We start from the raw sequence: 23,442 nt of genomic DNA on the forward strand, positions 1-23,442 counted from the left end.
CATGGAAGTCGCATTTCGATGGGAGTCATAGGTAAAAAAAATGCTCTTGCACTTAGATTTAGTTCATCAACTTTTCTTGAAGCCTTAAACTTCAAAATACTATTGCATAGGGGCCATGCTTATGCAAGATCTAACACCAATCGAAAGCAAAAGGCATAATTGTAAAACAACCATTTTTCGTGATAATTCGAGTGAGTAAACATTCATTGCATCAATGTGTATTGTTCAACAGCACTGCACAATAAGCATAATCAGGTATAGCAAGTACTCTGTCAGGAAGCTGGTTCTACAGATGTATAAATGTCAAGATATGAATGCTCATGCTACGTCGCACACACAGCACAAAGAAAACCTTCAACAGTTGTCCCTTCTGGCAGATATTAGTGGGCCATAAGCAGCAAAAACTTTATTGCGGGGCATTGTGTAATGCCGCTTATGAAAGAATGAAGAGAGTCAGGAGGCTTTTAACAGTAGTACATCATGCTACTCTAATAAGACGTACGATGAACAAAAATTTCTGGTAGAGCACATAAGTTAAACACTAACATTTTGAAAGACAGAAAATTCCAGGTAAGAGGTGGAGGTACATTTGGCCCATCCACACCAACAACACAGGCATACTACAAGAAGTACTACAGCCTATGGTGTACTACAATCTATTGGAAAGTTATACAGAAATCAAGAATGATGCAACAAGCCCTCCACAACACTACAGACTTTCTTGGCTAGTCTGGCCTCTCGCTTTCTGATACGTCAGCTTACATTGACGTCGGAAAAAAGACTAGAATCAAGAACTACTCCACATTGCACATTGTGCTCCCAGTAGCACAGTGTGCAATCGTTGCACATTGTGCTCCCAATAGAAACATACCCGCAAGTCAACATCCACAAATCCTCAGCTAGTGTAAGACCATGACGGCAGAGCCAGCACATGGGTGAAACAATTATGCCATGCCTGGACGCAAATTCTACACCTGGTGAAAAGAATAACCTTGAAATTATGGGGCGTGGACAAGTGGATACTATGGGAAATCGCACATGCTGTGCTTGTGTCCAAGGTATGGTACAGCATGAATTACCAGCAGCACACAAAAAAGACAACTCATTGAATACAGGCATCGGGTAATAACAGGTATTTCGGACTTTACCATGCTTGAAGACCTCTATGAGAAAGAGCAAACGAACAGGTACCTAGACAGAGTAGAGTTGCAGCCTGCAGCACAAATCCTTTGCCTCAAGAGCTCAGAACCTGGTCCCAAAATACTATGCCAGCTAGCATATGAGATGCAAAGACGACTACCGCTCCCTTCAGAAACAACCTCGGGAGCACCTGAACTTAAAACACAACAGGCCCATATCGTGCAATATGGGGCAAACAATTAGGCCAGGAGACTATATGCTACTACCAAACACACAGAGGAGGTTGCTAATCATGAATATGGAAGCAATCAGGCACACATAGTAAACTGATGTGGCAATAGCTGTGTAACAGTAGCATGACACTATATAAAACTAAACCCCATATAAGTCAGTACCATTCCAGGTCATCCTACGCCTAGAAAACCTGAAGCGAAAGCAATCAAAGCAGCACTTGTAGTGCAGATTACACCCTGCATAACACCCTGCACATCTGCATGGATTCACCAGAAACTGTCTGGGCCTGCACATCACACGAGATTGTCAGGAAAATCAGGAGATTGACATGCGACTTACAAGCACATCGCCAGAAATTAAATTAGAGGACACATCGCCATGCAGATATTCCAGGACACAAGCGGGCTTATAAGCCTGACATAAGAACTGAAAACCGAGCGAGTTGGTGTGTACTCAGTATTAACTAAAGCGCGAAAGATAGACAACGGACAAGAACGAAGCGCTTTGTGTGTTCACTTCGTTCTAGTCCATCGTATTTCTAATGCACTATATTTAATGAATTCATGAGGCAGCAGAGGAGAAGAATGATACCTCCGCCCAAGGGCCTGATTTCACATCCAAATCCACGCGTGCACACGCACACACACACACGAATGTTGCAAGGATGCATAGCATGAAGCAGCATTCAAAAGGATGACACTAGAGATGGATAAGAACTAACTTTACACTGAGGTTTATTGTAAAAATGTGGCGAGTTATACAAATTACTAGAAAAAAAAAGACGATGAGCAAAACGAGAACAAGGTGAAAGCAGGAGCCAGCGTTTCGACAAGTGGACTTGTCTTCGTCAAGGTCCACTTGTCGAAACATTGGCTCTTGCTTTCACCTTGTTGTCCTTATGCTCATCGCCTTGAATTTCCTTATCCCGTCTTCCCCGTATTTTGCACAGAAAAAAAAGACATCTTTGAAGGCTAGATAAAAATTGGTGCTTGATGCAGCCAAGCATAAATAAATGTGCTACAGAAAGAAAATACAGAAAAATTCCAAGTGCAGGAAAAAATCATTACAATTGCCAGTCCTGCATGCCAGCACCTTTCAAGAAACACTGTTGTTATTGCAATAGACAGACTGACAGCTTGTTTATGCGAGCAAATTCTTGCTGTTCCATGCCATTGAAAAAAAAACGAGTTTCTTGGAACGTAGCCACATGCACACTTGGTGATCACAATGTTTTTTCCCTGGACTTGTATATTTATATCTATTTTCTCCCTTTCCCGCTTTTATGTTTGGTTTCATCAAGCACTAGTTTTTATCAGGTTTTATTGCTTTACTACTTTCTCGTAACCTTTATACATCACTGCATTTTCACAATAAACCTTTTAATTAGAAGTTAGTGTACCCTGTTCTTACTGCTTCACACTATACATTCTTGCTACATTGACCAAATAAAAGATTTTATAAGATGCAGAGAAGCATCATAAGGGTCATTCAAGTGACTTGTTGCAGCCTAAAAAAATAATGAATAGCCTGGCTGCAAATGACACAACAGAACACATAGGATGAACAAGGAAACCAAGATGATCTCACAACCAAATGTTTAATGTACGCACTGCGTAAAATGCTGGCCGACAATCAATAAACCGAACATACACAAAAAAGAGAAGCAAAAAATTATGTGTGTTTTCCGACAGGAAATGCATCCATTTCTAATGGATGTCATGCTGATAATATTCTCCCAGCATATTTAGATCTACAGCTTTCGTAATTTCTCTAGGCAGCCGTTCTCTACAGAATGCTAGCTTCTTCCTCTACAATGCACGCTCAGATTTCGAGAGTGCATTGTAGAGGAGGAAGCTAGCATTCTGTAGAGAACGGCTGCCTAGAGAAATTATGGAAGCTGTGGATACAAACACACTGGGAGAATCTTGTCAGCATGTCCTCTGGTAAACTTTCAGGGATGAATGCGTTTTCTGTTGGGATCTGTATGGACACACATCAGTGTTTGCTTCTGCTTTTTGTGTAACATCGACTTATTGCTTGTCAACCAGCATTTACTCGGCATGTTCAATAAATTTTCATTTGTTAATGCGCCTCATGATCGTCTTGGTCTCTAGCAGAAAGGTGTTCATTTTATTTACAGTCAAGCTGTATATGCCTAGGCAAAAGACTCATGGTCCAATCCCAAAAACCCTAGTGTAGGGGTATGAGCCATTGATTAGGGGGGTGTGGGCCATTGCATTCGTCTTGCTTGATGGACGGAGAAATTTCTTGTTGGGTAGACATAGAAACGCTCATGCATTTCAAACATACATTTATCTACGCATTATTGCAGGGAAGGGACACAGAGGGTGACGGGGTTAAGACAAGATCATGATGTCATAATTTTCTCACAGCAAAGGTGTGGTGGGCCATTGGCTAGACCGATAGTGACGTCGTTTCTCTCTAGCAGCAGAGCGCACATGCACCAGTCTCTCTCCGACTTCCCAATGGGTTCAAAAATTCTTCCCTGTATTTAATTAAATGAAATGTGCAGCCCCGGTGTAACACTTGGTAACTACAGTGCATAACCGAGTCATACATACTATGATTAAAGCATTACAAAACACAAATGCCTAAATAATTCAGGAAGACTTTGACGGACCCGCCGGATTAACACAATGAACCACTCATTGCACTTTCCATGATGGTGATCTTGCAATGCGCGATGTGTGGCATTCCAAATAAAACATGTGATAAACCCAAGCCAAACGTGTGCATAACCTCATTAAGAAAAAAAGGCATAACCAATAATAAAGAAAGACTTGAATAAACTGTCGGAATTAACGCAGTGATAAACACCGAGGCTACACATTTCAGCTTCGCTGGTTTACCATCTGTACAGGGTGCATAGGCAGTAATTTTTTCTGTTATTGTTTGTTAAGTATTGTATAATGTTGGGCCAGTAAAACACGTTGGGCTCGTTGGTGCATTGTATTGGTACTGTTCTATTGCTGTTTTTTTTAAATGTTGGACCCTTCTTCCTTTTGTAACTACATTTTTATTCCCCCTCCCATAATTCTCCAACCTTGGAGCCTGCCACGTATATAAATAAATAAGTACATAAGCCATATCATTCATTCATCTGCATACACCTCGCACCATTCCCTGCTCAGCAAACGGTACTGTGTTAATGTCTCGCAGTGTGCATCTACATTAACTGCCGTTTGCATTTTGGTATGTTTGTGAACAATGTAGTGCATAAAAATTGCATGACGTTAACGTGGTGAGCTAAGCAGTGCATAAGTAAACCTTGCAAAAGACAACATGTTGGATTATTGAAAATAAGACAAATTCTATATATCACAGTTACTTTAACAGCATTTAATTGACCACTTGACAAAAATTTCACTTCGCATGGATTGCAACTCGTACACTGATCCTGCAGTTTTTCTTTTGCTTAATAATGTGGTCGTTACTGCATGGCCACATTGTAGATTTCAAAACAAAGTTTAATAAATTCGCTTGTTGCAATATAACAATATGCGTAGATCACTGCGATTGCAACAACAGAACTTGACACAAACATGCACACTATAGGATGCAGACAAATGCTCAGGACAAATTCCAGAATGTTTGCGTCCTGATACTTACGAAAGTGAACAGTTTCATTCCATGGCTGTCAATGAGAGGGAGAAAGAAAACTTAACTGTGTTCATGGAACAAACACGGATTGATAAGCTTAGAGATATAGTCATTGCTTAACACTTTCTAAATGAATAATTATAGATTGCTATCGACATTGAAGCAGCCTTTCAACAACAAGAAAAGGAATCAGTTTTTCCAGCTCTGAACATTGAATTGCAGGCAATGCAAGCAGGCATAAAATTCTGCCAATATATTTTGTTTAGGAATACCAAATTGGAATAAACATTGAGGCTTGCATTTGTACCTTCTCTGCCTGAGCAATCTAGCTTGAAATGACTCCCATAAGCATTTCGTAACAATGTTGATCTAATACAGGTTAAATGCATGACTAGATTAAGAAATATGGATGATTGCTGTAAATTAAAGTGAAGAAACTATAATATTTAATAACATTATTAATACATAATAATTTATAATAATAATAATAATTATTAACAATTTTTATTTCCACAAAACAGGCTAACCGTGAGTGACGTGCGAGGCTGAGCAGAAAGCTGAAAACCCTACGGGAGTGCGCCTGCTGTGGGCCTACGATCCGGCATTATGGATAGCGCGTATTGATATGGTATTCTTGTCAAAAGTTCAGAGTATACTACCAGCGCGAGACACAGGACAACAAAGTGGATGGAAAGCGTGTCTTTTAGAATGTTATGTTACAATTTACAGGTTTCTACAAAGTGACGGTAACTGCTCAAAACATGTCATGCCTCGGCTTTTGCGCCTTTAGAATTATTTAGAGAGGACTCCCATATATATATATATATATATTCACAACACCATTTTCATTCCTTGTCCAGTAATCACAGAGGTCATTTGCGGCTACATTCAGGAGCACACGCGCACTTTCGGGTTGGTGCTTGTTGCGTTTGACGCAAGAATATGGCTAGGAGCAGGCACCACACATGCGCAATCACAAGCAATATACACACGTCATTTCTCCAGAAGCTGACACCGAGCACGGGTAGTGCGAGGTACTTGTTGGGTGGTCACGCCGACTTCGTGGCAGCCGAATTCGGTATATTGCATATGCGGTGAGGGAAGCTATTTGAACTTGTCGATATGTTATCTTGTAGATTGTTGTGGCGCAGGCAGAACGACACGGTCATAGAAGGCAGATGAGACAACACACAGCGCTGAACCACCTGCGAACAGCTGTTCACGCGCGCCATGTCGCACTGAACTTGAGAAACGGCCGTTGCGCACTCAAAACCAAATCTTAATTTCAACACGTTTTAGAACCATAAAACACGCATAATACTTGCTCCTAATAAAGAACCCAATATTATAATGTAAACGACTTATTCATTACAATAAAACAATTATGCAGCGTGTGCCACGAAACCTGGCAGTAAGCAACCCTTGGCGTCGCACCAGTCGCATTGTTGAAATCGCAATCATGTGAAATGGGCTCTCTAAAAACGCATTGCGACGCGTGCGACTGCACCGATTTTCGTCGTTCCAGCCGCAGCATGTGAAACAGCCTTGACGCGCGTGCATACGTCATGCGCCAGACATGCCACAGGGGCGAGCGAGGCCGACTGCGCATATGAAGCTCGAGTGCTCGGTGACCCGCCTCTTTTGGATGCAGCCCGTTTGTCGGGCTCCCGGAGTTCTCTTGTGTTCCGTCTGCATTTCGACACGTCACCGCTGCAGTACTGAACTACAGCAAGGTGAGGAATTTTGTTTCACCGTCTGCGACGCACTGCAAACACATTAAGGCTTACTGCACTAAACTGAACCTCTATCATGATGCAGTTATCGAAAAACAGCTCCGCCGTCCAAGCCTAGTTAATTTGAGTTAATTACTCGTACTGAGAGATCTTTGCGACGCTTTGTATGAGCCCAAGCATTATTATCTCTTATTTCGGTAGTTTTTGGGCATGCTCACCGAACCTGGCTTTGTGACGAAAAGCACCTCGGCCGTGTGACGCAGTTTCACGTGTACTGAATCTTGCAGGGAAACGTTTTTGCGCTTTCTCTGACCCCAGACATTATTGTAACTAGTTTCGCTACTCTTTGGGGTACTTTTCAAGCACCGTGGCTGCGCTCGGTGTAGTGGCGCAGTTAGCGAAAAGCAGCTCGGCTGCGTGCCGCAGTTAGTTTCGCGTGTATTGAATCTTACTGGGAGAAGTTCGTGATGCATTCTCTTTCCCCAAAAATTATCGTAATTCATTTCGTAACTTTTTGGGATACTTTTGAGGCATGCTCGCCGCACCTGGGGTTGTGAAGCTGTTAGCAAAAAAGCAAGCCGGCCATGGAGAGTTAGTTTTGCGTCTACTGAATTTTAGTGGGACAAGTTCGTGACGCTTTCGATGGCTCTGCAACAACGTATACCTCATTTCGGTGCTCACGCTTATCGAAAACGCGACGAGAGATTGCCGAGAGTGATAACATGGCAGCGTGTTGCTTGCGCCAGCAGCACGCGTAGAAGATAACGCCGAGGAGCTCAAGAACTTGAATTTCTGTCTTCTGAGCGACTGAAAACAGGATTTGCACCCACGAATCTGTCTTTGGTGCGACTAGAAGGCATTCTGCGAGCGTGTACCATGGTCTGACTGAGAGCCTGTTTTGCAGCCACCTTTGTGTACTTGGCGTACCATCGCGTCGACTGAGGCCAAGTTATTTTGGAAACGCGCAGTCACTCGTGTATTTGTGCTCTTAGAGTGCAAGAAATAATGTCCGAAGGAAGGGATGCTTCAAAATCGGATGTTTTCTCCAGATTTTATGGCACTGTTTGGGAGGAGTCTATTTGCTACGAAATGTGGTCGCTCATTCACTACTTACGCACGTTTCGCCTCTACACGCAACATTCCTGTTAGGTCAATATACCAAAATGATACACGCTCATAATTTATTTTTTTCAGCTGATGGCATCCGGTGGAGCTTCGTACGACTACAGCCGCTGATTATCTGGTGCCACAACTTTGGATGAATGCACAAGGAGCCCGGAGCACAAGGACAAGGAGCACATGCACAAGGAGCCCATTTATATGGAGCAAAATAAACATTTCATCATTTCAGAAGATGTCTTGCGTTTTTTTATGAAATTGTACGTGGCACTAATTCGGTGAAGGCTTGTAAAGATAGTTCGGAATCATTTTTACTAAATCATAAAACGATTCCACGCCAAGGCCGCGCGTTTCAGCAGTAGAAGCAGAAAAAAAAATGCCGCGCCAATCAGCGGAGCCGGCGTGGCGAGTACCAACTGGTGTTCAAAACGCGTGCGCCCGGAACCGAAACCTGAAGGTATAATTACCATCCGCTTGGTGCGCTAGTCAACTCAGCCACTGGGCTCTATGGGAGTGTCCGCCCTTGTTGAAATTTCTTTCTCTATGCTTCCAGCGTCAAGCTCGCAAAGACAACTTAGCAAAACCTGGAAACTACATAGCCAAGCCTACCACTACATCGCAAAACCTAGAAGTGACTTATGGCAAGCCTACCAACAACTTAGCAAGACCTAGCGTAACCTCGAAAAACTTACTATTGAGGCAAGCCACGTAAAAGCTAGGTGATCACAAGCTCCGCTGTTGACTCCAGCCTTGCACCACTAGTGCAAGCTGGGCATGTTTTTTATTCGTTTTTTTTCCTTAAGTCACGCAACCCTCTGTTGTCAGCTTACGATACTCATACGTGGCTGCAACTTCACCACGTCTTTTCGTGAGCGTTTTCGTTCGTGTCTAACTTCGAGGAAATGTTTTGTCAATGGCACTCGTTTCTTTCCTCTTTCATTTGACTTCCTTGTCCTGCATCTTTCTCAAACAACACAATGTAGACGATAACATGGACGCGTCGTTTATAGATTTTCTATGCCGACCATTTATTCGAAATTGATAGAAACAGCATTCGAATGCTGCGTTCATTTCCCCAGGGACGTACAAAAAATAAATAAGAAAGTACGACATCCGCGACACCTATTTTACATCAGCCTATCAACGTTGTCAAAGGATTGATCTAAGAAGATCGAAGATTCATCCAAATAAGAATGCGACTCCCAGCGATACATGTGCGAGAACGGCTTCGGTGAAAAGATGAGTTGCATCTTTTTATTAACGTAGAAAGAAGAAAATGGCAAGTAAAAAAACTACCACATAAGTTTCTATGCCAGAGAGAGCAATTTCCTACATCATTTAAAGCGATCCACGCACACTTACAAGTCACAGTAACACGGCAATAAGAGCGCCGTGGAAGAGATGTCACTCCCTAGTTAGTGTCGAAGTACCTTCTTGCCCTTCTTTATGGTAGAATCGATGACAAACATGATCAAGTATATATGCACAATTGAACAATCCCTCGATAATTTACTGTGAAATTTATTATGGGCATCGGCAATTTTCCTAAGTTAATTAACCAATTTTGTTATAGCACCAAGAGATGCACGCAACGATGCGTTACGCTCATCACGTCATGACCACAACCATGAAAAGCGCGCTTTTCATGGGTTTCTACGGATGCACTGCAACAACAGCTGTGGCAGCAAAACAAAATGGCCCCAGCTGAATAAAGAGCGCGCAAAAAAAAACTTTGTTCTTGGGCTGTCCGGCCTAGTGCCACTCTTTGTTATCAGGTCAATAATGCGCAGAAGCGCGAGACGTATAAAAGGCGTGCGCCGCAACCTGCCGGTAGGGCTTATCTGGACCAGCCACGCACCAACGAACATGTGGCAGTAAACATCGCTAACCGTGCTGGAAAATTGCCTGCTCCTTCGCGTGAACTAGGCGACCCAAGTTCTTTTACCCTCATCGCTTAGAAGAAAAAAGAAAGCGAAGTCGTTCATGCGCTGAGAAGCTTGTTGCTGTCCATTCATATGGCCTAAGCAGCTTGTTCACAAGCTGTAGACAAAATCAGCCCGAAAATGCTTCAGTGAGTCAAGCGCTTTTTCCCGCGAAGCCACCTCGATCGCCTGCGCTTGGTGAAATGTATAGCCTTTGGGTCTTATCCTGTCACGCCACAATAATAGTCCTCTGTTTTGCTTGTGTTTTCTTTCTTGAAAACGCTGTGCTCTCTACTTTCCCGTCGAGAATCCTCTGTCGTACTGATCACGCGCATGCCGTTCATTACTTGAAAGTACCGGGCCCGCAGAGATAAAGAAAGGAAATGCGGACAAGACACATGACGCATATTGTTGTCTGGCAAGATGCAAACCAAATGGTGTAATTTTCTTTAAGAGTACACTATAATAAAAAATTCACACCCTTTAGGGTGTATTTTGTCCACAACAAATAATCATCTGTCTTGGCCACATTTCCTTTCATTAACGCTGCGGGCCCGGTACTTCCTACTCACGAACGGCTTGCGCGTTATTAGCTTGACGCAGCATTGTCGACAGGAAAGTAGCGAGCGCCGAGTTTTCAAGAGAGGAAACGCAAGCAAGGCTCATGAGGATTATTGTTTCGGGACAAGATAAGCCCCGAAGGGTCTAAATTTTTTTTTGGAGCGTAGTGCGGGCTCGATACCGAGCTCGTGGAAAACTGTGCAGACAATTATGATCCCCAAACCGGGTAAACGGGTACACATCGACAATCTTTGACCAATATCCCTGACGTCCTGCTTCGGCAACGTCATGGAACACGCGGTTCTCGCACGCCTTACCAACTACCTCGAGGAACCAGACATGCTACCGCACATGGTGCTGGGGTTCCATCGGGGCCTTTCTACGCAGGACCTCATCATACAACTCGAACACCCCATCGTAGAGTATCCCACGCGATCCACAAAAGCAATACTCGGGCTCGACCTCAAAAAGGCGTTCGACAACGCAAAACACGCCGCGATACTTGAAAGCATACGAGTATGGCGACTGGGCGAGAGAACGTACGACTACGTACGGAAGTTCCTTACTGGCCGCCGTGCCCGCATAGCGATCGGCGGGCTGGAATCACAAGACATAGACATAGGTTGCACGGGCACGCCGCCCGGCTCCGTCATCTCGCCCATGCTCTTTAACGTCGGGCTTCTCGGGTTACCCCAGAAACTAGCAGAGACAGAAGGCCTCCACCACAGCTTGTACGCCGATGACAACTCGCTCTGGGTTGCTGAGGGAAATGACGGCCACGTAGAGCAAACGTTGCAGGCGGCTGTCGACGCGGTGCAGGAGTATCTGCGCCACATGGGCCTCGAATGCTCCGCGGGCAAATCGGAGCTCCTGCTCTACATACCCACGCGCAGGGGCCGCAAACCTAAGAACGCCGATTCCGCAGCCGAGCGCACAGACAGACAAATTAGAGTAGTCACATCGGACGGCACCGTCATCCCGCATGTTCACAACATCAGTGTACTGGGCTTGCACCTGTCGGCCAACGGCCACAACGGCGAAACCGTACGCAAACTAGAGCGTGCGGTCGATTAAATAATCCGGTTGCTGAAACGTATCACAAACAGACATAGTGGAATGAAAGAAAGCAATATGATCCGCCTGGTACAGGCGTTCGTAAAGGCCGATCCACACGACGCACCAAATTGCTCTTTTGGACCGCGGTCCGCGCATCACGTGATAGGACGTCACCAGTTCGTGCGTACTGTCGTTGGCCCGCGCAAGACCGCGGCCCTAGAGGTCCAACAAATCACAGAGGCTTTTCCCGCTTCAGTTTTGGCGGCGGACCGCATGCAAGCCGCAGCGATTTTGGCGTAGCCAACGAATGTTGTCCGGCAACAGAGGGTCTTCAGCCAAATCCAATCTAGTTTTCAGCTCAGCAAAAGCCAGTCAAGGCAGTCGTTTCATGTCCGCCGTTCGGCCTACACGTGCGTGCAGCATATATATTTTTTAAACACCGTGTCCTTTTGGAGTGACGAGGAGGTTTTTTATTTTGTATCCCTCGTTGAGCAGTTCCCGGCTGCGTGGGACTCGAGCCGGAATGATAACAATGATAACACTCTGGCAGAGAGTGTAGCTGGTTGGTCTGCTCTGCCGTCTGCTATGGCGGTCCGCCGTATGGATGTGCTCTGCGCCGGACCGGACCGCGGCAGGCCGTGACGTCGCATCACGTGACCCATCGGCCCGCAGACTTGGTCCTTCGTGTGGATCGGCCTTAACCAGCCACATAAAGTACGTCGCATCCTATCTCAAGTGGCAGCTGACTGAACGTATGATCTAGACCACCTCATCGGCAAGGCGTACAGATGTGCCATCGGATTGCCGATCAATACCAGCAGGGATAAATTTTGTCGAACTGGGTTTGCACAATACCCTAGACGAGATCATCGAAGCGCACAACGTCGCGCAGTACGAGCGTTAGGCAAAATACAGAACCTGACGACACATCCTTGAGACGCTGGGAATCAGCTACCACATGCAGCACGGCGAAAAGGTCGCGGTACCTACACCGATTCGCGAGCGCATTGTCGTTTCGCCGTTGCCCAAGAACATGCACCCGACGCATCACGTCAGCCGGCGCAACAGGCGCGCGCAAGATTTGCAAAAGAAATACAGCAGCAGCAAAGAAACCCTTTACGTAGCGGCGGCCCATTAAGGCCGATCCACACGACGGACCAAATTGCTCTTTTTAAGGCCGATCCACACGAAGGACCAAGTCTGCGGGCCGCTCGGTGACGTGTTGCGACGTCACGGCCCGCCGCGGTCCGGTCCGGCGCAGAGCAGGAACTTGCGTCACGATCGCGACGATACCCACAGAAGAGACGGAGGCGGCCGAGGAAGCGGCGATAGCCCTCGCGGCGGCCACCACGGACGCCGAGGTGATAATAGACAGTTTAAGTTCGGCGTCCGCAGGAGCTCTGTGTACTCAGCAAACCCGCGGAGGCGTCAGTGCGCATGCGCAGTACGCAGGAGCTCGCACGGTATCTTGCGTGTGCCCGCAGCTTTTCAAAAGAGCACTGTAAGCAAAAGTTAGCCGACATTGGGGTTTTTGCGGCTCATGAGCTTTGAAGACTACCTTGCACCAGAAAATTACTCTGGCATGAGGCAGTAAAATGCGTTACATTACATCGTTTTACTATGCGTAGCGTCCGCTGCGGGCTCAGCGGGCCTTGCGGGACGCTCTCGCGTGTTCTCTCGTGTTCGCGAGAGTGCGGTTTTCGACGTCGCTCTTACTGGAGATATGACTCCGGCTTGTGGTTTGACTTCGTGCCGGCAGATATTGGCTACACTATCAGAGGGCGGCATATTGCGGCGCTGAGTAGCACACTACTGGTTCTTACTCATGCAAGTCATCAATCCCCTTCTCAACTTTCCCGTCCGGCCAACTATTGCCGTTTCGTGCGCACGCGCTTAGCTACGTACTCACGACCTCGTGTGCTGCGTACGTGGTTGGTTGCGGACGCCCAACTAAAATTGTCTATAATAAGCAATTCGCAGGCAGCGATACGCAACTACGCTTGCGGCCGGATCTCCAATTCAAGATGGCAATATTTGCCGCCAAAACGACAGCTTTTTCGTATGGACCCCCGCCCACACGGACCCTCCGCTGCGGCGAAACGAGACGGCCCACGCCGCGGCTCGACGACTTACATGCCGAGCCGGGGCGCCCGCCGGCAATCCCGACGTCTGGCCCACCGCGAGAGCGATGCGGGAGCGGACCTGGGGCGACCGCATGACCACTGTCAGAGACTCACGCAACACTACAGATTGAACAGATGCAAATACCCAACAGCGCACGCCAAACCTAACAAGAAACAGGCGGTTGGGTAGAGGCAATTGCAGACACAAACATATCCCGAACACGGTGATCCTTCACCTCTACTACCCCGACATTTATTCGTCCGACAATTGTAAAGCGCGCGGAGTCAGGGCGACGTTGCAGTACATGCTGTGGGCATGCGCCGGCAGCGAGCAGCAGCAGTCCCCGACGAATGGGGTAAACATGGCAGTCTGGAACCGAGGGGCGCGTTTGGAGGCGGCCCTGATCTGCCACGACCTCGGTGATCAACTGCGGGTCGTCCGGCACGCCGAGGAAGCCGCCCGTGTCCAAGGACTCGAGGCCGTCACCTAGGCTGGGGTGCTTATGGCCCCACCCCGCCCAAATCACCGGACACTTAAAATAAAGTTTGCAGTCACTGTAATGCTTCCGCATTCAAGTGCTTCGCATGGTCAAGGTGTCCAGGTCAAGCGCTTCGCAGACGACGCGAAGCACTTGACCTGGGTACCTGTGCGCCTGCGCCCCTTCGCTTCGATGCGCGGGCGCACCAGACGCACTGGTTCTACGCGTAGCGATGCCACGCTGAGCCGTGTTCACACTATGAGTGGACGACCCTGTACATGCTTGAACTTACCCGTGCACCGGAAACAACGCGAGCAGGTTCATTGAGCCCCGTATAAATAGCGGACGCGTCTGATCGCAGATGAGGTTTCGAGGACTGCAGACTGTGCTCGCGCAACTCCTCCTAGATAGGAGGCGTGTGTACTTTATGAGTGGCAGGGTATCTACCAACCGGGAGAACCGAGAATTCTCAGGCATCTTGAATAGTGAGGAAATTCTCCGAGGAAACTCAGGGAATTTCTTATTCTATCATAGAAAATTAGCTGTTTTTTATTGAAGGGGAACAACAGTCGCGGTAATACTGGCTATAGTAGCAGAGGAATCGTAACGAATGGTCCTTTACTCCGTGTCGTCGGCTGGAGGAGTTGCCAGTGTACAGTCAACGACCAGCTTTCCGGAAGCCCGACGATTCGGACGGCTTTGCGGCACCACCCCGTACCCTATCGGGTCGGTGTACAAGAACCTCTGAAATTTCAAATGCGAAAACCCTTCGCTGCTGGATTTTCCGGACTGTATGCCGTGCCCGAAGGTCCGAAACGGCAATAATCAAAGACACCACCACCGCCATTTCGATTACTTTACCACCTCGAACCGGCGTTCTCGCACGCAGATCCGCTGACAGCCGTAGCCACCACGGCAGCAACCCTAGATTTAGCTACTTCGACGTTCGCTAATAAGGTTCTTGCCATTCGGTGCCGTGTTTTTCATTGAAAGAATTCGCCGCTGTCAGTAATCGCACCGACAGCGCCTTTGTGGTCCTCACGATTGGCTTCGAAGCTCAGAAAGCACGGCGCGTTGCATAATGCCGGTTGCTGAAATTTAGCTTCGCCTCAATACAGCATTGTTACACGCTGTGAAGCATAGGCGACCTTCCTTGCGGTGAAGCATAACAAGGGTGGGAAGGGGCAATTCTCACGGAACACAGTAAGCGTTTCTTAAATATACACGCATGCACCCGCCATTTCTTGTCACAGTACGAGTACCGATATGCCTAATAAGTGTACTGGCAGGCCTTCAGAGCTTTTTCGGATGTTCCTACGGTGATTTGAGCCCTTAAAGACAGTAAAAGATATGCATTGATTTTTTCGAAGTGCCCGATTTTCGGACGTTCTAGTGGCCCCTAGGGAGTCCGAAAACATGAGACGTTGACTGCAAAACTGTCCAAGAGGATGCTTCAAATATTTGGTCCCTGTGGCGAACGCGCAGCGGAACAAGAACAAGAAGACTAAGGACCTGCGCTTTGAGGAATGGAAGCGGAAGGAAGCGTGTTGCAGCTTCAAAAACAAAGTGTTGGCTGACACCCAGATGCAGGTGTCCGTCAACCAAACCAAAATAAACCCTTTAAAGCAGTGAAGCGCAAGACTGAGGCGTTGTGCGCGGGCCTAGAGCATGTGAAGACAGTTCAGGTTGACTTACCTGCTCTTGCCAGAGAATCTCACTTGTGACAAAGTTCGGGCCTCATAGCAATAAGTATGCTATCAGTTGATAGACAGCTCGTATTCGAAAATATTTCCTTCTTTATGCATCTCCTTTTTATTCGTATTTGAGAATGTTCAACTCGATTTGCAATGGGTTTTACCATTTTCTTCGAAGATATCTTATTCGCTGTGCATTTTACTACCCCCCCCCCTTTCTGTTTTCTGTCGGAATAAAATAAACACTACTCCTCAATATTAAAATGGGATTAAGCCGTTTTTTTATTTCTAACGTGCTCACTAAGAGTAACAGCATCGGGCGACAGGGTGTTAGCCCGTCTTGATAATGTTTAAAACAAAGTACCCTATCACTTACGGAATTTCGCAAAGGTACTCGAGGAAAACCTGGAAACTCAGATAATTCGGAAAGGTCACCTTGGCAGACACCCTGATGACATCATGCTACTTGAACCGAAATTGTGCTCGAAGCGTGGCGTGATGGCATTCGGGCCTAGTATCATAACATGATGGATTTAGGTGCACCGACCTTTTGCTATCTAGGAGACGCTGACTCACCGGTATCGCAGTGCTTCGAGTGTCACTTGCTTTTGTGATTCCCTCAATAGAAAGTTGGCTTCGTCGTTCATAGTTTGACTGCTGTGTTCTTCACCGTCTTTACAACGTGACTATATGCATGCATATTGTCACGTGGTAGTGACGGTGAAGAAAGCAGAAAAATCTGGGAATGACAAAACTAGCGTTTTATTGGGCGAACTTGTGCCCTTAAGAACAGGCTACACTCAAAGAACGGCGAATGCGGCGAACACAGTCAGGACTCGTCGAAAATATGATCAGCGGGTTAAGGGCGTCGGCTTATATACATAAGTCATCGAATGTCCCAGAGTAATCGCTGGTGCCCACGTGTCTTCCAGAAAGTTATACACCATTAGCGTCGCGCATACATGCACTCAGATTACAAAGGGCTCGGTGAACACAGACAGCGGATAGAACCATCGACAACTTTCGAGAAACGTCCGGTACATGCAGGCGCATCCTGCGCCGTGCGATCACATTTATTAGGCGGTAAAACGTGGTCGCCCGATATAGATAAACAAGTACACGTCTCAATGCCCCCTCTTAGAAGACATCGTCCCGATCCTCCGAACATAAGAGGAACACGAAACCCAAAAGGACATTTTAAACAAAAGTAACAGAACAACAAAGTCCAAAGTAACACATTCCAAAAAAGAAAGAAGGCCCAAAGTTCCGCTATGCAAAGTGCCGGAGTTCGTTAGCGCTGGTAAAACGGCATAAGTCGCACAATATGGACCACTTAAGGTCGTGAACGGCGCCGCTGATAGCGAAATGCCGTCTGGCATGACCTCATAGTCGAGTGCACCAATGCGTCGGATAATCTTGTAGCGTCCAAAATAGCGGCGTAAAAACTTCTCGCTAAGCCCTCGACGACCGTCCCGTTCGCCGTCACCAGGCCGCTACCTGTCACCGCAGCGCCGACGATACACTGACCCAGCCAGTGGCCGGTCCGTCAGCCCGTATCCGGAAAACTAAAAGCAGCAAGCGATGGAGGTGCGGTTGCTGTTCATCGAACTGAAGAAGATCCTCTGCCGCCGACGAAGACGCCGAGAAGACTATCTCGACGACATGTCAACGACACGTCGCCACCCTTACGAAGCCTCGAAGCGAAGAATACGCCAACAAAAAAAGCCCTGACGACGCGACGTTCCAGCCAGAGGTCAACACGGCGCAGCCGTGGTCCGACGCCAAGACCCAACTGAAACGCACTACAAAGAACCACCGACCTCGACATGCTTCTTGATGGCCACGAAGTGACGGCTTTTGTGGACACAGGAGCCGATTAGGCCGTCGTGAGTGGGCCCATCACCCCCCAGTTGAAGAAAGTTAAGACTGCATGGGAAGGCCCTCAAATTCGTACAGCTGGAGGACACCTAACAACTCCGACTGGAATCTGCACAGCAAGAATTACCGTTCATGACCGGACCTACCCAGCACCTCCACCAGATGTCACGTGGTAGGAACGATGAAGAAAGGAAAGACTGTGAATGGCGAACCTAGTGTTTTGTTGGGTGAACCTGTGCCCTCAAAAACAGGCTGCACTCAAAACACAACAATAGCGGTGAACACAGTCGGCGATCATGGAAACTCTGATCAGCAGGTGAAGCGCGTCGGCTTTTATACATCAGTCATTGAATGGGAAGACCTCAAGAAGTCATCGAAGGAGGACCTGAAGAAAAGAAGTCCGTCCTTAGTACTTACTGATAGGTTAGGAACGTTCACCAACAATTCTTTGTTTAAATGTAATTGTCACATTCCACAAAAATAATTTAGCTATGGTTGAAAAAGTAGCCGTCTCCTTGTTTTGCGCATGGTAAAAGCTTTTTTTTTTCTTTGCATGTACAGTTACACGAAGAGGGAACGTGCAGAGCTGTGAAAAGTCACATGGATACTGCATCCTGGAATTTCTCAACATTTTGCGATTTTCGACAAGCACTCCATGCGTGCTTTCTTTTCGCCGTCCGGGATGACACAGTGCTTTATGGCAGATTACTGTCCATTAACTCGAAAGCTAGTGGCGATGTTGAAATTGAACAACTTTCATGCAGCTCGCCATTAATTTGTCATTTTATCTGGAGTGAACTTGTTAACTTATCGCTTCCTTCGCAAATTTGAAAAAATTGCAGGTATTGAACAACAAGTGGTCTCAGCAAAATATGCACGCAGCATTCCCTATGCCATTAAAATTGCGCTGAGACATATGTCACGCAAGGCGCTCAAGTTTAAGGCGCCTTCGCAGGAGGATTGCTTAATACAACAGCACACAATGGGAGATAATTCATACTTTTCATTTATTGTCTTCTATGTTTTTCAGTTGAGGCGTGGATTGGTTTTGGAAACTTGGTTATACTGGGGGTCGTATCGTAAGAAAAGCTCATATTCTTGTCTACAAGGCCCTTATACGGAGCTATTCACCCATAATTTTAACGCAGTGCGTTTAATGCAGCACATTAAGGCGCGAATAATGGCACAACGAAGTGCGCGAGTGACACAGCTCATCACACGTTGTATATCGGTTTAATATGTATGAGTTAAGAAACGTTTATGTGCTATGCTCTATATTATATGTTTTTTTTTTTCTAATTCGAATTCTCACAAACTTACCCTGTAATAGGTCCGTGTTGCTTGTAAATCTCTTGCCAAATGATGTGAAGTGGCTGCAAATATTAAAAATAAGATCGCGCCAGTGAGCTTTACATTCACAAGTTACCTAACACAAATAGCAAACTGTTCGCTCAAGAAATCACTCTTCTTCTGGGCCAGGGAGTCGTCTGAAGTGCCAGAAAAAAACAACTATACTAAGAGCGCACGAAGAAGGTGGCGCGCATTCCTCTGGCCTGGAACATTTTCTCACCGAAAAACGGTGTTCAAGTGGAAGCCTTGACTGAAGCAAGTAGAACAAAAAATGTGCACATGCAACGTACATTTTGGAATCTATCTGAAGCATAGCACAAATGAAGCGGTCACTTAAATAATTTGCTGCTAACGACGATGCATGCAATTTTTGTTTACTTTATCATATGCAACGTGTAATACCATCCAATGTGTCAAGCGCTGTGGTCAGCACAGCGCGATGCCTGCCTAGGGTTATTCTGCGGCCAATCAGAACGAACCTAGGTAGCGATGTTCTTAGGGTCCCATATATTGCAGAAGGAGGTCACACCCAAGAATTTTGTATATTGCCCTTGCGGTCATTCGCCAAACTTCACCGCAGTGCACGGACAAACTCAGTGCGCATCATTTGTGAATATGGTATTTCAAAACGCCACTCCAAGTTTAACAACGTTGAGTTAGCAACCTAAGTCTGACAAGGCAAGCCCGTATATTAACATACGTGTTCACGTCATGTGTACTTTCGCGCGGCGTCCAGCGTGCTGCATCCAGTGCTGCTGCCACCAGTGATTTAATCTTGACCAAAATCACCCCGTAACGTATTAAGACGCTACGAAGTGTCGTAAATACGCTCGTGAATAAAACGGCGAACCCTCGGCGTTTCTAAAATTCTGAAATATTATTGTCAGAAAATACTGCACATTGGGATAAGCTGGTGCAGTGTGGTGAACTTTGGCTGATAGCCAAAGGGTCAGTGTCGAGAACATGTGGGCATAGAACAGAAACGCCTTCCGGAGTGGCCAATATACCTGAAGCGAATGCGTGGATGAGCAAACAAGAGAGGTCTTTTTTTCACGCTGAGAAAAGTCGCACTATCGCCCGAAGGACGAAGTACCGATTCGAATAGCAAATTAGGAGACAACTATACGAAGTTAGGATAATAGTTTTATCGGCCATATAAACTTGTACACATTCGCTTAGTAACTAAATTAACAATGATATACTATCGAAGCGCGACTGAGGGAGAACGTAGAAAGAAACAGACACACAGAGACAGCGTTGTCTCCGTTTGTCTGCTTCTGTCTACGTCCTCGTTCAGTTGCGCTTACACATTCTATGATGTATTCAAACCAACTAGCCCGCCAACGCATTTTAACTAAGCAAGCACAATGTGACGCGGGCCAAGGTAAACATGAACACATCCCATTCGACGAGTGCGAAAATTCGCTGTCAAAATGGTGGAATGAGGATTCCTGCAGCACCAGTGATAAAATTGACTTTCATGCATCTCTCGCTTCAACGCGAACGAAACGTCAAAAGCACAGCGCATACGAACCTAACTGCACTACGCGCACTCTGTAAACATCGCAGATCGCTTTGTAGATGAGGCCCGCGCGGGCGCGTACGTTGGACACGTCGCAGATCGCTTTCAAGATAGGGCGCCCGCACGGGGGTGGCCCACCTATACGCCCCTAGAACACGCATATTTAAAGCGAGATGTAAGAAGGAAGAAGAAACATGTGCTTGTTGCGGTAAAGCTAGGGAAATGATGGAGCATGTTTTATCAAAATCTTAAGACGTCTTCCCAGTGGTCGATTTAGGCATCGCTGGCCCCCTTGAAGCCCTTAGGTTTAGCGAGAGCAGGGGAAAAGTAAACATGTCTCCAATAGAGATTAGTAAGAGGCGATTGGAAAATTGGTTGAATAAAAGTAGGTAAACGACAAAAAACGGAGACGTACAAAAGCAAAGTTCGCAAAATGGGGTCAGAAAATTTGGTTGTGGGAGTTCACATCCTAGGTAGGACATTAGGCAGTATAATAGCAAGAACTTGGTGGCGTCACCCACCGCCCCGTTCCAAAGGGGAAGCTCATAACATTCACCATCCATCCGTAAGCAGCAGCAGCCGGAGAAGAACGCCCGCAAGCCTCGTCTCACCGCCGTGCCTCGCGCGCGAAAGGAGAGGGCGCGCTTCCAGCCCGCCTTCCTCGCTCGCGCACGAGAGATTGAGAGAGATAGGGATCTAAAGAAACGAAAGACGCTTAATTCTGCAACCCGTGAGGGAGCACGGCGAAGCGTCGTCAGGGGAGAAGGAAGGGGAAGTGAAAGATGATAGAGAAAGATGGAGGATGTGGCCTAATAGACTCCACTATGCGCGACAGGTGGCAGTCCTCAGTAATGTTGCCAGCGTTGTAGCGGCAACAAAGGGGCTTATAGGGTGTCTATTCCCGTGAAACTTATAAACTCCAGCAGGCTTCGCAGCGCAGTGAGCTGGGGACACACCGGGAACAGCAGGTCAGTCTCTGTGCCGCGCTCGGCGGCTCACTCTCGCAATCTTTCACTCGCACAAATAGTATACGGCGCGCGGCGACGATTTTATTGCCCTTGGACTTTATACAGAACCTCGCGGCGACGGCAGAAATGCGCCTGTTTTGTTCATATATTTGCTATCGCAATAAAATACAACCAATGTTGCCGACCTGACGAAGCCTCTCCAGGACAACGCTTCTTTAGGCTCCTGTACGGTTCCCGTTCGTCGCGTCTTCCAATCGGCCGGCTGACGCAGATATGCTTTAGCGAACATTTGCTCAAAAACAGGATCCCACTCCCGACACCACCTGTATTTTCGGTAGCGAGAAAGCCTGTGGCCTTCTCCATCACATTGGGGCAACTGACGCTAGCCTAGTGAGGCCCGTAAACGAACTACGCACTTTACTCTCAAACAATACATATTGTCACAGTTGGATATATTGTCACAGTTGCCACAATATTGTCATATTGTCATATGTGGGAAGAAGAGGACACTGATGGTCGCCTTGCAGACGACGAAGAGCTTCGGTTTTTCACTGCTCTACTCTTGTTGGCTCCGCCATTAAAAGCCATCGGTGATCTTACCATGCAGAGAAGGACGTCTGTTTGCCGCCTTGCGCTCAGTTTATCAGCCGTGGGGTCCTGCCAGCATTACCTGTGCCACCGCAGTATGCTGGGGCATTATGACGTAAAACTATTTCAATCTGGTTTTATTCCGATCTCCTTACGTCAAATTTCCGTAACCGCCGACGCAAACATCGGACGGTGACCCGCATGGTTGTTTAATAAAACCAATCAAATGCTTTCCTCGTTTATAGGCGGTCACTTTTGTTCGCTTTAAAAACGAATAACATTGTCTGCACTGAGGGGCTTGTCTTATCTAATTGGCTGATAAGACGCGAGGAGTATGGCTCAAGTGGAGTGGAATTCGATGGGGCCGAGCCAGTGCACTGAACATCGATAACCGGATGAAGAGGGTGGTGCGGCGTCTGCGATTGGTCCGCTTTCCCTTACTTAGCTTGGGGTGGCTCGTCGACAATCGCGGTGGCATGCGACGGAAGGCTAGAAATGCGGCTAAAAAGGACCAGCAAAGAAAATTTGACTGAGCGAGGTCGTAAACTTGCCCACAGTGCTCGAAAACGTTACATAGCCCTGCAAAAAGTATTATTCTATGCAAATAAACCCATGCTCTCCGGCAGGGGCGAGTAGTCAGTGCTTGAGCGATCGACGGCAGCCATCTTTTATTCCTTTCAGAACGGGACAGCCGGCGGCTATTCAGAGAAAAATTCAGTTTTGTTCGGCATATTAATGCATTTTTAACGCGCACACCTCACTTTGACGCGGTGAGTTATCGCGGTTTTGTGACGTCGCATGACAGGCAGTTGAAGTGGGTGCAGCGCGAAAGCTTTTGACCTATAGCCGAGGACTAATGGCGAAAAGGCGTCGAATCAGAAATAACTATTTTTCTTTTGTTCTTTGCAGTCATCCATGGTGAGTGTGTTCACATCATATCAGATGGGGAGTTACCGTGGTTTTCGTGACGTCGCGTGACAGACAGGCGAAGTGCGGGTGGTTAAAAAAAGTTGTTGGCCTATGGCGGAGGAATGATTCCAGAATTGGAATAGAAAAGTTTGGAATACCTTTACGTTATAGCGTCCCTAGGTGGTGGTGTTTCTTAGGTAAGCTGGGCCATTCTATCGTATATCGGTGTCGCATACGCAGTCTTAATGGGCAATTACTGCAAGTATGGGTGGAATGGCGAGGCCAATGCAAGCTGAGTAATTGTGGCAGATGCGTCCAAAAGAAAACTGATGATTTCTGTTCCTGTGGGAACCAATTGGTTCAGGTTGAGCACGTCGACTTGAAAGGGATATTGTTTCATACCTGACTTGGGTGCACATATGAGTGGTATGTTAAAAAACATTGATAGAGCCGGAATTCAGGATTTGAGGTAGCCGACAGAAACCTACGCCTATAAAATAATTGTTCAGTGTTGCCTTAACGCGCATGCAAAAACACTGCATACT

At 46.9% G+C, this 23,442-nt stretch overlaps 1 protein-coding gene across 1 annotated transcript in view; it reads right to left on the minus strand.

Moving 5' to 3' along the window:
- LOC126536368 (cytochrome P450 3A9-like) overlaps window positions 1–23,442 on the minus strand; it is a 357,446-nt gene that overhangs the window by 305,580 nt on the left and 28,424 nt on the right. Inside the window, exon 3 of the mRNA XM_050183303.3 lies at window positions 18,881–18,933. Coding sequence (XP_050039260.2) covers window positions 18,881–18,933 — 53 coding nt within the window. The remainder of the gene's footprint in view (window positions 1–18,880; window positions 18,934–23,442) is intronic.

Source organism: Dermacentor andersoni, chromosome 3 (genome assembly GCF_023375885.2).
Source record: "Dermacentor andersoni chromosome 3, qqDerAnde1_hic_scaffold, whole genome shotgun sequence".
In the NCBI taxonomy this organism is placed as follows: Eukaryota; Metazoa; Arthropoda; class Arachnida; order Ixodida; family Ixodidae; genus Dermacentor; species Dermacentor andersoni.